This window comes from Aptenodytes forsteri, unplaced genomic scaffold, assembly GCF_000699145.1.
Source record: "Aptenodytes forsteri isolate BGI_AS27 unplaced genomic scaffold, ASM69914v1 Scaffold143, whole genome shotgun sequence".
Taxonomy (NCBI): Eukaryota; Metazoa; Chordata; class Aves; order Sphenisciformes; family Spheniscidae; genus Aptenodytes; species Aptenodytes forsteri.
Window position 1 is genome coordinate 4,199,528 of NW_008794951.1, and position 15,679 is coordinate 4,215,206.

The 15,679-nt window shown below is 42.9% G+C and overlaps 1 protein-coding gene across 1 annotated transcript in view; it reads left to right on the plus strand.

Moving 5' to 3' along the window:
* Positions 1 to 2,877: 2,877 nt before the first annotated feature.
* NRK (Nik related kinase) overlaps positions 2,878 to 15,679 on the plus strand; it is a 108,269-nt gene continuing 95,467 nt past the window's right edge. Inside the window, exons 1-3 of the mRNA XM_009275378.1 lie at positions 2,878 to 2,924; positions 3,643 to 3,712; positions 4,191 to 4,256. Coding sequence (XP_009273653.1) covers positions 2,878 to 2,924; positions 3,643 to 3,712; positions 4,191 to 4,256 — 183 coding nt within the window. The remainder of the gene's footprint in view (positions 2,925 to 3,642; positions 3,713 to 4,190; positions 4,257 to 15,679) is intronic.

Here is a 15,679-nt window from a genome sequence, read left to right on the forward strand (position 1 = left end):
CCCTTAGTTCCACTTTGCTTTTTTACATAGAAGCTGACCACCTATCAACCCAGTCCAACCAAGGCAGTTTTCTTCTGGGGCACTCTCCACAGAAGAAGAGGGAAGAGTTCAATTGTGGCAAAAAGCAGTCGGCCCCAGACAGTGAAACCAAAGCAAGCTACTTGATGTCCACGAACAGTTAACAGGGTTGTGTATGATGCCCCTTAGTTCCACTTCGCTTTTTTACATAGAAGCTGACCACCTATCAACCCAGTCCAACCAAGGCAGTTTTCTTCTGGGGCACTCTCCACAGAAGAAGAGGGAAGAGTTCAATTGTGGCAAAAAGCAGTCGGCCCCAGACAGTGAAACCAAAGCAAGCTACTTTCTAAAAATATCAGGGAAAAAAAAAAAAAAAGAGGCCTGGGAGAAGCCTTTGCAATAATCACATGGCGAGGAGGGTGTTCCAGACCAGAGGCAGAAAGAAGAAAGGCAGCAGAGATGGTAAAGTTTGTGAAGATGGCACAAGGCTCCTGGCTAGGCAAGCAGAAGTTTAACCTGGCTCTGCTCAGAGGAGTAAGACAAAATAATGGAAGTTCTTCTTTAGAGCTTTAGCAGATGAATCTTACCTCCTTAAATAAATGATAAGAAACCAGTGTAAGTTTGAAAAAGAGTAGTGCTGCAGACCAGACAGCAGGCTTTGTGTCGAGACCGTCCAGTGCAGAAACCTCCCAGAGGCTGTAAGCATGGCAAGTTTCAGCCTTGGCAGGGGAAGGGACAAATGTGTCCTTTCAGAGGAAACCTTTTCAGAGCATCAGCAGCCTTAGTTTGGGGTTTGTGCTTAGCGGGAAATGGAAGGTGGGTGAGGCAGGGCTGCAGGAATTATCTAAAGACAGGTGCTTTACCTTTGCCTTGTCTTGGGTGTTCCCGGGGCCAGTGGGAGCTGCCTGGCGCCGTGCTCCCGCCAACCTTGCTGCGGTCAGGAAGTGCAGCGGGGAGGCACAAGTGTGATTTGGGTCGTGTTCAAACTGCACAAGCTGGCCTTGCACCCCTCCAAATGGGCGCTCGCCAGGGCTTTCCCCTTTTCCTGGAAAGAGGTGGTTTGGGCTGTAGTTTCCAAATGTTGCGGGAGCATCTGGTTGGGGTGCTTCTGCCCTGGGTTCATCAGGGCAGTCAGATGGTTAAAAAGCCTCTGATCTCTGCGTTACAGGCCGAGGTGCAGAGGCCCTGTAGAAGGACTTGAGCTTCAGACACCTGTATCTTGTTTAGCTGCAGAGATTGTGAAAAGCACGTTTTGGTTGGGCTCTTGCTGTGTGCGTTGTTTTTCATTCTGCCTTGCAGAGGAGATGGATGTGGCCTGGGTGCCTCTGGGTCAGCAGTCTTGCTCTTGCCTTTTGAGTACTCTGCAGATGACTTGCAGGAAAGCAAGAAGGCTACCATATGGTACAGTGCATTACAGTAATTAACCTTAAAGTGATGAATGTTCAGGCCAGGATTTTGGCATCTGTCAAAGTGAACCTAGCAATTTGGCAGGGGCTGGCTGGTGAAAGGTTAGGTGGACCACGGGGCTTAAATGGTAGCTGAGTGGAAGCACTACATCAAAGATGATACCTAACTCCAAGATAATTAAGAAGTTGGCCCATTGTGAAGAATGCCGGCGAACGATGCAGTGCTGATATCCAAGCAAACAAGGGCAATCCAAGAACCAAAGTCAGAGCCCAGATTAATATCCTTTATGACTCTTAACAAGGCTCGGTTCACTACGGTGTCCTGATTAAAAGAAGAGAGATGGCCAAGTATTTTGGCTGCGCTCAGCTGCGGAGGCTTGAGATGTTAATGCTCAATTGGCTAGCAAGGACAGGGTAGGATTTTCGCTATATTAAAGTTAATGCTGACATTTATTTAGATAATTGTTTGGGTTTTTCCTAGAGTGTCTGAAAGCTTTAGAAGCAAGCTATTAGGATGCTAAATCAGAATGAAATTGATGGGAGGGAGAGAGAGAAGCTGATTTTGAGGCACATTAAATTATTATATTTGCATAATAAATAAGCTTGGAGAAGAAGAGTGAGGACGGAGCACGCATTTAAGCGAGAGGGACAGTTGCAAACTCCGAGTTGAAAATACAGTTTAGTTCTTCTAGGTTTCTGCGCACTATGAACCCTTCTTAATTCAGCAGTGCTACTTTCTGCAGAAGAGGCGTGGAAGTGGGGTGCTGCTCGTGCTTCCCGCGGAGGAGTACAGTAGGTGTTGTGCACGGAGGCCCTTGTCTGGAAGAGTTCCCCAGAGAGCCGCCGTGCATTTTACTGCACGGACCGTGTGCAACCCAAGGCACAGCTCTGTGGGAAGGTCGCACGTGAGGCAGAGGTTTGTAGCACCCACCTGTTGCTTTAGCAGCGGCAATGGATTATTGCTGACTTCAGCTCTGCTGAAGCAAAGCGTATGGCTCGTTTATATCCAAGACTAGAGGAAATGAAAAATGAAGAAATGAGAAGGAAGCAAAGCACTTTACAAACATCCCAACGTTGCACGCATTCTTATGCCTGTGCTTAGCTCCATACGCGAGTGGTCCCATTGATTTCCTTTCGTGTGAGGGCTTTTGGAATGGGGGTTGAAGTCTAGAAGGCCGTGCCTTACTATCCTGTCTTAAAAACGAGACAGAAAAGAAATGACAAAGACTGGCCTGTGCCTGGGTCAGAAGTAAGTGATTTGATCTGGTTTATGCATTGTTAATGAGGTTTATTTTATTATTTAAAAAAAAAAGCCTTGTGAGGTTGACAATCCAGGAAGTATAAGATTAAAACTCATTTAAGTTAAAGGCAAAAACAAATTAAGTCATTAGTATTTTCAGTTGTGGAAGTCTGTGCTGTGTTGCTCTGACAGTGAAAACTGTTGGCATTTATCATGACATTTGTGCCAGTAAAGGCAGAATCTGCTCAGAAAAAAAGCCGGTAAGTTTCCACTGGGATTTTGCCTAAGTAAATGTTTCCGTATCGGATATGAAGAAAGCATTATTTAGATTAAAAGAATAACATATAAGTGGAGTGGAGAAGTAGCTTGATATCTTAAAAAAAGGATATTTTGCAACCAGGGTCATAGAAATTGTACTTCTGAGATTATGTTTTTCTGTATCGCATCCCTCAGCAGTACCAATAGGCATCAACTGACATGACAGATTGCTGAAACAGATGTGGTAAAACTGACACATGGAGTTAATAATATTTTATATAAATCTCTCAATGTTATCATCCCAAGAAATGAGCTGACTGATAAATGGCTCAGCCAGAAACCAAGAAACTGGTCTCTTGAGTTCTTAATGTTTTCATAAAATTCTTTTGAGTGAGTTTTAACTGAAGCAACAGATTTCTTAACGTGCTCAGTCATGCAGGAGCGAACATTTACTTGCCCTGCAAGTTGCCTTGCAACAAGATGGTCTTCCTATATCTGAAAGGCTGCAGCATCTCATTATTGGAGAAGGACATCTGCTGCAGTGGTTGGTTTTAGAGCAACTGGTGCTAAACCAGTAGGATGAAAGTTGGCTCATGTGGTATGGTAGACTGACCACCTGACACATGAATCTTCTGTGTAAATTAACAGCGATCTGGTTTGGGTTCAAAGCCAAGACTTCAATACCTCAGTCGAATTCACCTTGTTATGTTTGCACAACAGGGCAATTGAGCATTCTCAGCCTACCTGTAGTGCTAAGATTGCCTGGGATGACACGTTTCCCTTTTGTAAGGTAATTGGGCTCAGGTGCTTTATATAGTATTTTTTTCAATTCTATTATTTAGGTTCTTTCCTTTGTTACGTTGCTAGTGCTAAGTGTTTCATAGCAGAAGACAGCAGCTCAGCCTCTAGGCTAGCTCAGGGTTTAAAGGCTCAGGAAGCTTGGAGTTTGTTCCTTACTCTACTGCTAAGTTGAATCTGTTGAGTTCCTGTATTCTTCACACATCTCCATTTATTTGTTGTATCTGCCGTATTGCCATGCTACAAGTCTTCACTGAGTTGTTTTGTGTATAAAGTTTTGAGCAACTTGACTGAAAACTTTAATATTAATGTATTTCTTACACTGTTACTTGGCTATTTCCCCTTTAGTGTGTAATACAGATCATTAGGAGATGTGCCACAGACATTTTCATTTTGATTGTGTACAGTTACGCTCCATTATGAAGTGGTTGCTTTGCTGCAAATAATGTTATTTCTTCTGCTTTTTGCAGGACCCTGCGGGAATATTTGAACTGGTGCAGGTTGTTGGAAATGGGACATACGGACAAGTCTATAAGGTTTGGATGCCTCTTTAATTTATGATGCTGTTCTTGATAAAACTGTTTTTCCTAAAGCAGAAATGAGCACCATTTAAGAAGGTGGACAATATTGTTCCAGTAATAGCCTGTTTTATCTTGCTGTCTTTTCTGTGTAATGCGAAATGGTGTCACCTGTGAAACTGTGTCCCTTCCTTCCTTCTGCCCTGTTTTCATGTCTGTCTGCTGCCACAGGTCAGATAAGTGTGTTGGCTTTCGTACTGACTTCCATCTGCCCTGTTTTTTCTGTCCCATGATTATTTTCTCTTCCTCAAAATTACTTAGTAGGCGACTGGCACAAATTAACATCAATGATGGCTAAATTTGGCCTGGATTGAGTGGAGAGCTCAGTCAGGACGAAAACAGCAGTACTCTTCAAGACAGAGGTGTCAATTAACCCTGCTCTGCAGGCAGGTTATGAAGTTTTTTATTTCTGTTATTACCTTTGTCGCTGTGATATCAAAGCAGAACTACCAGTCAAGAAACTACAGCAATTAAATGTTGTCTGCCATAACATGCTATGTACACTATGCGATGCGCACCTTTATTTAGTTATAAGAACTCACCTAGAAAAGTGTTCTTTCACTGTGAAGCCTTTCCTAAGCATGATCCGAGAGGAGAAAATAGACGTGATAAAATAGGGAACCGAGTCTGTTGTTCCCATTTGGAGAAGGAAGACAGAGGAAGGAAAAGGCCGTGCTGCTGAACCCTTGGAGGTACATCAGAAGAGTAGCGGCGCTGGAGGAAGCTGTCTGGTCTTGCTTCTCCCTCAGACCCCACTGCCGACAAGCTGCTGCATGACGTGTCTTTTTATCGGCGCAGGCTCTTTCTGCATTGATCCCCTATTGCAGGAAGAATGCAGAAGGGGGCCCTGATGTAGAAATGCAGGAGGACTGTTCCAATTCCAGTGCACTGAATGTGTGTTAGGTTTCGGTATCCATCCTCTGGTGGCAGATCTGCTGTGATCGCATTTTGGTTTCCCTTTGAAGCTATAGATACTCTTTCAAAGATTCTGGAAAATCCTCTACAGAAGCAGTTCTGGGGAGTTTCTGCTTTCCCATACTACATTTTTTAAAATTTGTTTTTATGTCAGAAGCAGGATCTTTCTCATGTAACTTTTTGTTGCTGTGATTAAGTCTGTGTTGTTTCTGAGATTGTCATTCAGATACTGAGGTCAGTACTACTAAATTAAAAATAGAGGCTCAGGGGTTCACATGGACAGATTAGAAGCCAGGAGACATTCAGGGGTGCTGTTGTCAGTGTAATCAGAGTTTTACTACCTGTAAAAAGATCCTAAAGCTTCCAAATGGCCTCTGAAATAGTTGGCTTTCTTTTCATGGCTGGATTTATTTTATATTGGGAGAGAAAAAATTTCAATCTAGTCACCTTTTAAGGATGTTGAGAGCGAATCAGCTGCTTAATCATGGCAGAAACAGGAAGGAGCAACATAGTTTGCTTCTTTGCTGCAAAAGAAAATGTTTTGAGCTATCGTGTGGTTCACTAGAATGTTAGTTGCCAAAACGTATAAGAAATATTGACAATGACAATTAAAAGCTGTACCCAAAGGCTGCTCTCCACTGAGCACACAAGAGACCAGGGTCTGACAGCTCTGGATAATGGGTGATTTGAATCTCGGTTCATTCTGCACTTGGACTAGCTGCAACATCTAAGGAAGGCACTGAGAGACAGGGTCTTGCAAGGTTGAGGGTGCTGAGGGGAAGCTTTGTGCACATGCATCACACGATGGAGAGATGATGGACTGTGCGTGACAGATGTGTGACTGTGCTCCGTGCAAACACACCCATAGCAAAAGCTTTGTTCATATAAATACGTGTGATTGCTGAATGTAGGGTGTTTGGCTGAGGCTTAGGGGATGGAGCTGTTCTTTGCGGGAGGATGACAGTGAGCCATACAGCTGAGGTGGGCAGATACAAAGTGCGTGCTCCAAACTGCAGGCAGTCAGCGTGGTCTCCGTCGTGAACAGTTTTCACGCAGTCCAAAGCTCCAGTGTGCTTGGAAATACCTCTGCAGAAGATGCTGAGCACCAGTTGAATGTACTCGGGTGGTATCTCCCTCGTGCTGGCCTTGCAACCAGAGCAAATGTCTGTTTTCTCTGAAGGAGGGCGGTGGCAATGGAACAACTGCTTCTGAAGTGACCGTAAAAAGTTAGGCTGTGGTATTCCCTTTTCTTTTTCACTGCTGTGTAATATGTCCTTTGACCTATACAATGCTAGGACTGATGGAGTGAATTAGGGAATGCTGGAATCATTTTGTAGTTTGTCTGGTATCGGCTTGTGATCATAAATATTGAAGTTATAAAGTAATCTCAGTTACCCATATAATGTACTCATGTCATTAGAGCACGTTTTTATTCTCCAGAGGTGTCAGAATCTTCCATACATTCAGAAATAGATACACATAGTAGTTTGCACGTAATCAAAGCAAAGCTTATTTCAGGCTAAATAAACTATGTCCAAGATTACTAAATTGCTTGGTTGGCTGTGAAGATGATTCATAAGGCTATATGTTTTAATATATGCAGCTCCATAAAAACGAAAATAAAATTCAGAGGATTCATCATTAGATTTGGAAAACAATGTTTAACAGATTTATTGAAGGAGAGCATTGTTCGTACTGAATCATTCCAGACCAGTTCCAGTTCAGTGTCTTTTTAAATGAAATGGAAGGGGCATAAATTGTACCCATGATAATGCTAGAGCTGTCTAGAAATGTTATAAAGTTGGGATTTGCATATAATAACTGACTAAAATCTAGCAGATTTTTTGACAATTTATGAAGTAGTAGGACATAAATATGCCAGTACTGGCAACTTCAAGCCTTTTGGAAAGTATGAATTAGATATTAAAAAATCAGATGGTACCCAGAAGTCATGAGACTTAGGCTGCGTTATCTCTTGAAATGACAGATGAGTTTTTCAGTTAATTGCTGCCTTCCGGGAGCTGAAATCTGAAGAGCAATACTATGTAAGAGGTGATTCTGAATGATGTCATGGAAGGTAGTAGCAGAGAGCCTTCTCTGAAGGCGGTTGGAAGTAGTGCATTTGCTGGTGGCTGGAGAAGTAATGAGTGGTTACTCTTTCATGCCTTTGTTTCCTGAACTTTGAAGTGCTGAAGGTCAGATTGTGTCCACTCTCTGCACCGCCTCCATTGAATACACACAGGAAAGAGAAGTTCCTGAACTTCCCATGCACTGCTTTTTGCAAGGGCTGTCCGTCTTCCTGGGAGCCCTCAAAGGCCAGGGACCACAAAGACTGTGCAGAGAACGTGGGGTTGCTCTCCAAAGTATGAGGGCCAGTGTTTTTTGTTTTTTTTTGGAGCTGCTGATCAGTAAAGACCTTCAGACAGGGCAGAGCAGTGTTTTGCATCGCGTAACTGTTGGTGTCATTTGGGAGGAAGCAAGATTGCTGAAGGTGTCACCCGCAAGTTCTTGGGTTTTGCTTCCTCCCTGGGCTGCAGCCGCAGTGCCTTGGAACCCCCTCTCACAGGCTGCCTGAGGAAGCTTGAACCAAGTGTTGTTTGGGATCGCAGTAAAACTGCAGAAAACGATTTAGGAGATTTATAAATACCATCTTTTTTTATTTGCCAGTAGTTGCTACATTATTGTCACATGGTGTACTGTTAAAGGTGGTACCTTTGAAAGCATTGTGAAGCTAACGTCTGCGGCTGCGTGGACTGCTCTTAGTGTGCTTGAGGCTGTATCTTGCAATGTAGGTATGGCTGTCGAGACCTGACAGTGTTGTGATTTGAATAATTCTTTGCCTACTCCCATTACTTCCAGAAGTTTAATTATATGGATGCCTTGTTTTCCTTCCATGGTTGGACTCTATTGCTAAGAAGAGCTGGATAGCGATCGTGTATCACACTTGATGTAGAACAGTTGTATCTTGGTCTGTGCTTGTGCATTTAGTAATAACTAAACTGTAAGTTTGGGGGGGTGAAATACTTTTTTTGCGAAGACTTCAGCTGTTAGTTTCATATTCTTTGAGTGGTGTGTCTTCAGTAGGAGCCTGTTAATGCATTTTCTATCTTTTAATTTTCAGTGCAGGGTCATTTTTCTAATGGGTGAATGGGGAAAGGGAGAGATGGGGCAACTGAAGTGAAGTGTTTGGGTCAGACAGTTGCTCTTGAGCTCTGGAAGAGACTGTGGGACTCTGAGTTTATAGCTGCTTTGGTTTTTTAGTTATCAAGATAAAGAGGAATTGCTCCTACTCATTCATCTGTGCTCTGAGAGTCCTCATCCTTCTAAAAAAGTTTTCATGGGCTAAATGAGGTCAGCAGCATCATCTGTGCAATCTGCTTGTTTTCTGATGTTGAGAGGCACCTGACTGGGGTTTTTGACTTTGTCTTAATGATGTGGATTAGCCCTCTCCTGGGGTCGGCATTTTCGAGTGGCCTAGGGAATTGAGAGGTCAGTGCCTCTGGCGAGTTCCAGGGAATGATGTTTTTTGGAGTATGATCTTGCAGGCTGATGATAAACCGTGACAGATTTGCAGTTGCTGCGTGTGCAAAATGGTTGTATCTGTAATGGAGTCTGAGGGCACAGGGAACTTGATGAGAGAGGTGCTCTGGTTTGGGACTGTGAGAATCAAAAGGGAAGAAGTGGCTTCCCAGTAATGCAACTGATGAAGACGAAGCAGTGCTGTTGCTGAGGCTTAGCAGAGGGTGGAAGCAACCCTGCCTTCCTGTAGCGGCTCCACACAGCTAATATTTTTATTTCTCTGTAGTCACGTAAGACTCTGGATACAAAAAGGAAGCAGGTCTGAGTAAGGAAGTGTTTTGGGTTTTTGGTTTTTTTTTTCTTTAAATACAGCTGCTTCTTGGCATTGAATTATGCTTCAGTTGTTGTTGTGAGTTATGAGTTACTCTACTGTTGATGTACCAGTGGCAGGAGTGTAGTGAAGCATAAATATGACTTCTCATTTTATCTTAAACAATTTGAAAGTCTGCTAAGTTCTTCATAATTCATTTCATTGAATAACTGGCTGAAGTAATTGAGACCGAGTTGGGAGGGGCGGGGGGAAGCAACGTGATTTTTTTGAGCCTTGGTACTGCGTGGAAAGAATCACAAGACCATGCTAAGTTATGAAGTGTTAAAGTCTGTGGACTGTATTGAAAACCTTAACTGATGGTAGCACCTCAGGCAGTTACTGGAAGGTTAAATGTAAGAAACATTACAGTTATGCTCAGCGCAGTCCAGAAGGTGAACATGTATAAGCTGAAAACTCCAAAACCATCCCTTCTGGGGGTGGGTCAGAAGTAGCCACCTTCTGAAGAGTGTGTCTTGGGGCTGAAATGCAATTTCAGAGTCTCCAAGCTGCCTCAAACAGAGACGTTAAAAATGTCGTGTCGTCTCGGGGTATTTTGTTATCATTTGTGGTCAGTTACAGTTTTGAAGCCAATCATAGCCTTCAAGGCACTGAGGTTTTGATGAGTCAAGTAGGGAAATCAGTTGTTCTTTGTAGAAATGACAAAATGCTACTTTCTGTTTCACTAGCAGTTGGCAGAAGTGCTTGTTTGTCTATTAATTTTCTTTATTTGGTTTTTTAGTAGCATAGCTGATTATCTTGTCCACATGAAAAACTAGTTAATTATTGTAGGCAGCAGTGTATAAAGAAGTATTGCTGCAGCGTACTGCATGGAGTCAACAACACATTGTGTAGATCCTTGGTTCAGTAGTGCAAACAAATAATGGAGATTGTCTGCTAATCCTGGCAACAGGGATCTCTTGCAGGAATAAGTCTGAGCTTAATATGTGCTACTGTAATAAGATCTGAAATGCTGTGGTGCTTATGAACGGGTTGCCGTGAAAGCTTAATGTGTATGACTGTAATATCATTAATACACTAGAGAGGCACGGTTTGGTGTTTTAGTATTTTAACTTCCGCATGCCTCTGATTTTTAATAACACCTGTGAAGTCCGCGTACTATTAGATGTGTTTCTTCCTCTTCTCTCAGTTGCCTGCAACCCCTGAGTACACTCTCATGCATGTCTGCATGCTTTTCTTAAAGCTTCCACACCATCATATCGGTCCTTTTCCTCCTTCATCAGAAAGGATGTGGAGTTGGCAGTGCACCCTTGCAGCAACGAGGGCAAACTGTGCCTTGGGCTGCGTCAGCAAGAGTGTAGCAAGCAAATCAGGGGTTGTGATTACTTCCCCCTGCTCTTGTTAGGCCACACCTGGAATATTGTGTCCCATCTTTGCTCCCCCAGTTCCAGAGAGACATTGGGAAACTAGAGAAAGTCCAGCAGAGGGCCACCAAAACATTTAGAGGGTTGAAGAACTTTATGCATGAAGAAGGAAAGGCTGAAGGAATTGGATTTTTTTTTTTCAATCTAGGGAAGAGAAGGCTGAGGGCAATCTAGTCTTCAAGTGCTTCAACGATGGTTTGTATGGAAGATGGAAGTACAGGGATGCACAGGGCAAGAGGAACCAGACACAGGTTGCTTAGGGGAAATTCCATCTGGATGTAAGAAAAAAATTCTTCACCATGAGAACAAGTCAACATTGGAATAGGTTTCCCAGGGTGGTGGGTGACTCACCCTTGCTGGAAGTATCCAAGGCTGTTTGACGTTGTCTTGGGTAGCCTAACCTAAGGTCCTGCTTTCAACGGAAGGTGGGACCATATGTTCCCAGAGGTCTTTTCCAGTCTTGATTTGAGTACTGGACTTTGAGTACAGGCCATGTGAATCTCAGTGGATAGAACATACCGACTATCAATCCAGCCTACTAGATTGTGAATGACTGACTTGGAGAATACAAAAAAAAAGTAGGGGGAATGACTTTTATTTGGAATATATATAAAATAGGTAGTGTATTGTGTGTATTTAGTTGTCAGAGCCAGGAGCATTTGTTTCGATAGTGTGTGTGGGTTTTTTTGGTTTTGTTCTGTTTTTTTAATCTTGGCTTCCCTGCTTATTTGCATGGCAATGCCAAACTATATTCAGCACTCGAATTTAAAATAATGGATCATACATGCAAAATTAGTTAGCAAATCATGAAGTCCTGGTTCTAGTTAGTGAATATTTCAGAGGAATTCAATTAAGTTTCTTAAGTGTAGGACTAGTTTATCAAAAATAGAAGAGTGAGGATGTGAAAAAACCCTCTCAGCTGTGGAGTGCTTCTATACAATAAAGGCTCTTTGACTGAGCAGAGCAATGTACAATAATTAGATGTGCCATATCAGCCATTAGAGAATAGTAAAATCCTTGCAAATAATTTGTTGGCAGGCCTGCCACTTCCAGCTTCTCTGTGTTTTGGACCTGAATGTCCATATGGGAGAGTGCAATGCATTTTCATCCTAAACTGGTGGCATTTTGAGCTCATGTTGCCTAACACTTCAGATGTTGGCACTGGGACATGCTATTTTGAAGGTAAGAGAATATGCTAAAAATGCACTGGTGATAATATGAGCACAGTAGGAAATAGTTCAAGCTCTTAATTCCCCACTCAAGCACTTTGCTACACTTCAAGCACCTCGCTAGTGACATTGATTTCAATGCTCCAGACTGCTTTGCAGCTTCCAGAATCATGCCTACATGAAGATATGCATCAGAGTGACCAGCGCTTTGCGTGCCTGAGTTTTACAATACCTGACCTACTCAGAAGTATTTCATTGTATGTGTTATCTCTTCTTCAAAATTAAAACAGTGGGGTTGGGGGAAAATTTGTAAGAAATTGTCTGTTTGCAGTCCGACAAACCTCCCAGACATGTAATGAGCTATTTGAGTTAGTGAATGAATGATAGGATATTACTTAATTTTAAACAGCAGAAAATTTAGCGTGTTGTTTCTAGATGTTTGAGATGACTCCCACTGCAGGTTAGTTTTAGTAACTGTACCTTTTTCTGAATGAATCGCAGAACTTTAGTGCCTTGCAAGCATGCATCACCTTATCTCCATGTCTCTGATTCTTTCTTACAGCTCCATGTGAATGGTACTTTCCAGGTCTGCTTTAATGACCTGAAGGATGCATGTACATTTTTTTGAAGGTCCCTCTTTGGTACCTCTGGGCTATAGTTAGTAGAACATAACAAAAGGAATGTATCAGTTGGTTTCCTAAAAATATTGATAGCCTGCTTGTCTTTTTTTGTTGTTATTATTATTATTGTTACATGTATTTCATGGCTTTGTTCAGCATTCGGTGCTTTAAACTTGACAGTGTGATGAATTGGTCTAAAGAACTTTGTAGAACAGTGTATGCTGCTCTTCTGTCCTTTCCCATTGTCTGCATAGACAAGACATCATCATTGTCTTCACCAGCAGTAAATATTCTTTTAAGTTTCATGCCCAGTCTTCAGGTGTTTTTTTCATAAGAATGTGTTTGAATTTGTTTATGCCTGAGGAACCCATATAGTGCTTTATAGTTTGCTTTTCGAGTATTCAACAAGTTCATTATGTTGAGCCAAATAGTTAAGTCCTGCAGGATGAGATCTTGGGGACCAAAAGATAGTTTCTGGGATACGTTTTAGAAATCTAAATTGCGATCCTGTTCCAAAGGAGGCTTTTTACTTATGTGTTGACTGCGGTCTCCAGTAATCCTGTAGCAGTAGTGCTTTGTTGCAGGTGTCGCTGGAAAATCCAGCAGCAGAAATGTGAGTCCACAAAGAGACAAATTCTCCTGCTGAGGTGTGTAATGGATCGATATTTTCCATGGGTTGGACATAGTGCAGCATTTCCAGCATGCACAGACCAGTGATTGTGCACAGTGGGACTGTTGCAAAGCTGTTCACTTTAGCTCCTGTTTCACTTCAGCAACCTGAGCTCTGAAATCTCCTGCTAGGGTGTCTGCTGCATCGGCATGAGCTCGGGCCTGGTTGAACTCTGTCCTACCTCTGACTTCCCCACCTTCGCCTGTTTCTGTCTTCCCCGGTACCTGATCAGTCTCTGGTGGGTTTTTCTCCTCTAAGTAGAATGGATGTCAGTTTGCTTGAACTGCAGAATGCATCTATAGTTCATTCTGCCCTCAGTTAAATATCCTCACTACAGAGGTGAGCTTGCATTAACTCCTCCTAGTCAGTCTGACTTGTGTGAGACCAGGCACATCATGAAATAACGCTCTAAGAAGCAATTGTATCAGCAGCTGCTGAGTTGTAGCTGTAGAGATGTAACTTTTGCCCTGTGAAGGCCATTCAGCAGCAGTTAAAAGCACTACTGTGCTTGTGCAAGAGAGGTTTCATATGTGCTTGGTACTTGAGCTTAGGGCATTGCTTGGGATAGGACTGGAGCTAACTTGTGGCAGTAGCAAGCCCTTTGTTGTTTTGCTTTTCTGGAGCAAACAGAAGTAAATAGCATGAAAGAATTGTTTTTGTTTGTTATTCAGATGAAGTCATGAGCCTGGTAATTTGCTGTCCTGCAAACCACATGCTGATTTATGTCTGTGTAAAGGTTGCACAGAAGCCTGCCAAGTCAGGCAGCGAGACTTTCAGCACTGGGGATGGGAAGTGCTGAAGCATGAGGAACGTTCCCACAACTTTACCCTGGCATGGTCGGCTGCCGTGGACAATTACCCACGGCTCCTCTTCCACGCTCTCCGCATTACCCTGTGAGTAACAGAGGCCAGCACCGTTCGGACCACCAGCTACATGAGGTGCGAGGCATAGAGGGAGAGGGGCGGTTAGGACAACCAGCCAACAGAGCTGGCAGCACAACCAGTGCCACTAACAGCATGGTCTTTGTGCTTGCTGCTGGGAAGAGCTCCTCCAGAGCCCATGTCTCGTGATGTCTCTCAGTGCCAGGCGGGTTCATGCAGGGCTCTGTGACAATGCTTCTGTGAGTTTCTCGGGGGCATCGCAGCTCCGGTGCTCTGGAGGAAAGCAGCGTTTGGCCCAGCCGTGATCTTCTTGCTGCCTTGAAGGCCAAGCGCGGCCGGGTCTGGTGGTAGCACAGCTATTCAGACTGCAGCTGCCTGGATGGACAGCAGCAAAATCTGGTGGGATGGTTGTTGATCCTGCCCTTCCAAGGCATTTGTGGGGAAATGGAGTTTAAAAGCCAGTTTTCATTGTCAGCTGGGGTCAAACAGCTTGCTCGGTCAGTAGACGCAGGTGCAGGTCAGCCCCTTGTCCCATCATAATGAAATTTCCAGTAAGTAATTTTAAATTGTAATGTCCAATTTCAGTTGTAAAATTCATAAATGCGATAAAATTGTGCTTCTCCTGTCTGATATTCAGCTGTTCTCAGGCTGCTGGCCAGCGGTAATTTTCCTGGCCTGTGCAGATCTGTGGATAAAATTAAAGAAGAAACTATTTTTCAGCTGTTTGTAGTATACTTTTTTATTTTTTAAAGCCCTTGTGTGTTATAAGCCTGCCCTTGTAACCTACTGACATTGTGGGATTCCTGAAAGGTTTTTAAGATTTGCTTTAGAAGCACCTTTTCAAAGGTCATTTTTTCCCCATCCCTTCCTTTTCCCCATGAAAACATGAAACTTTAGTAACTTCTGAGATCTTAGGGAGTGAACAATCCAGAAGACATACTTCGCAGCAAACTGTGGCCTTTTCGGTGTCCTGCAGGAGTAATGTTATTAGCTAATATATAACAGCTAGCATGTGGTCTGTGGCAGTGCTTTTAGGTGCTCCCATCATGTAAGAAATACACTTTTTCATAAAGGTGAGAGGGGGGTTGACGTGGGCAGCTGCGGTTCAGGAGATCTAGCTTTTCTTCTTGCTTCTGCCTCTCGTCATTGCTCGAAAACACATTAATTCGCTGGAAATGGAGCTCTCCTTATGACTGTAGCTATTAAAATGGAGGCAGTCCTTGTTTTTGTAAAGCGTCTTGGGATTCTGGTTAAGAGGAATTAGTGTACTTACGGAGGTGATTTGTGAGAATTGGTTAGCAGCCACTTACTGAACAACATGCTGTTTGAAAACAGTTTCACCCGAATCAAAACATGTTGAGTTCAACAGAAACGTTAATGGGAAAACTTTAAGAAATGAGTTGGCTTTTATTTTCAAACTTTGTTTCAGAAATGGCAAAACATTGCATTTCATTTGCTTCGTTTGAACATACGTTTTAATTTAGCAGGATGTTTAATATTTCATAGATTGGCTTTAGTACCACATACTCGAAATAAAGGTACTATCATACTGAAATAATTTGGCATTACCAAAATAAACATGTGAATATTAATGTGAATTCTTCTGACTTTCCATTCTGTGAGGAATGTTGACAGCCGAAAGTGAGACCAGTTGGCAAAATACTGACATTTTGTTGAGGTTTACTGAATACTGGATTTGACTAAATTCTATTTCCTGACTCTACAGTTGAGGAAGGTTCCAGCCGAAAGTGAGACCAGTTGGCAAAATACTGACATTTTGTTGAGGTTTACTTACTGGATTTGACTAAATTCTATTTCCTGACTCTACAGTTGTGCAGTTGCTACATTTGATGAT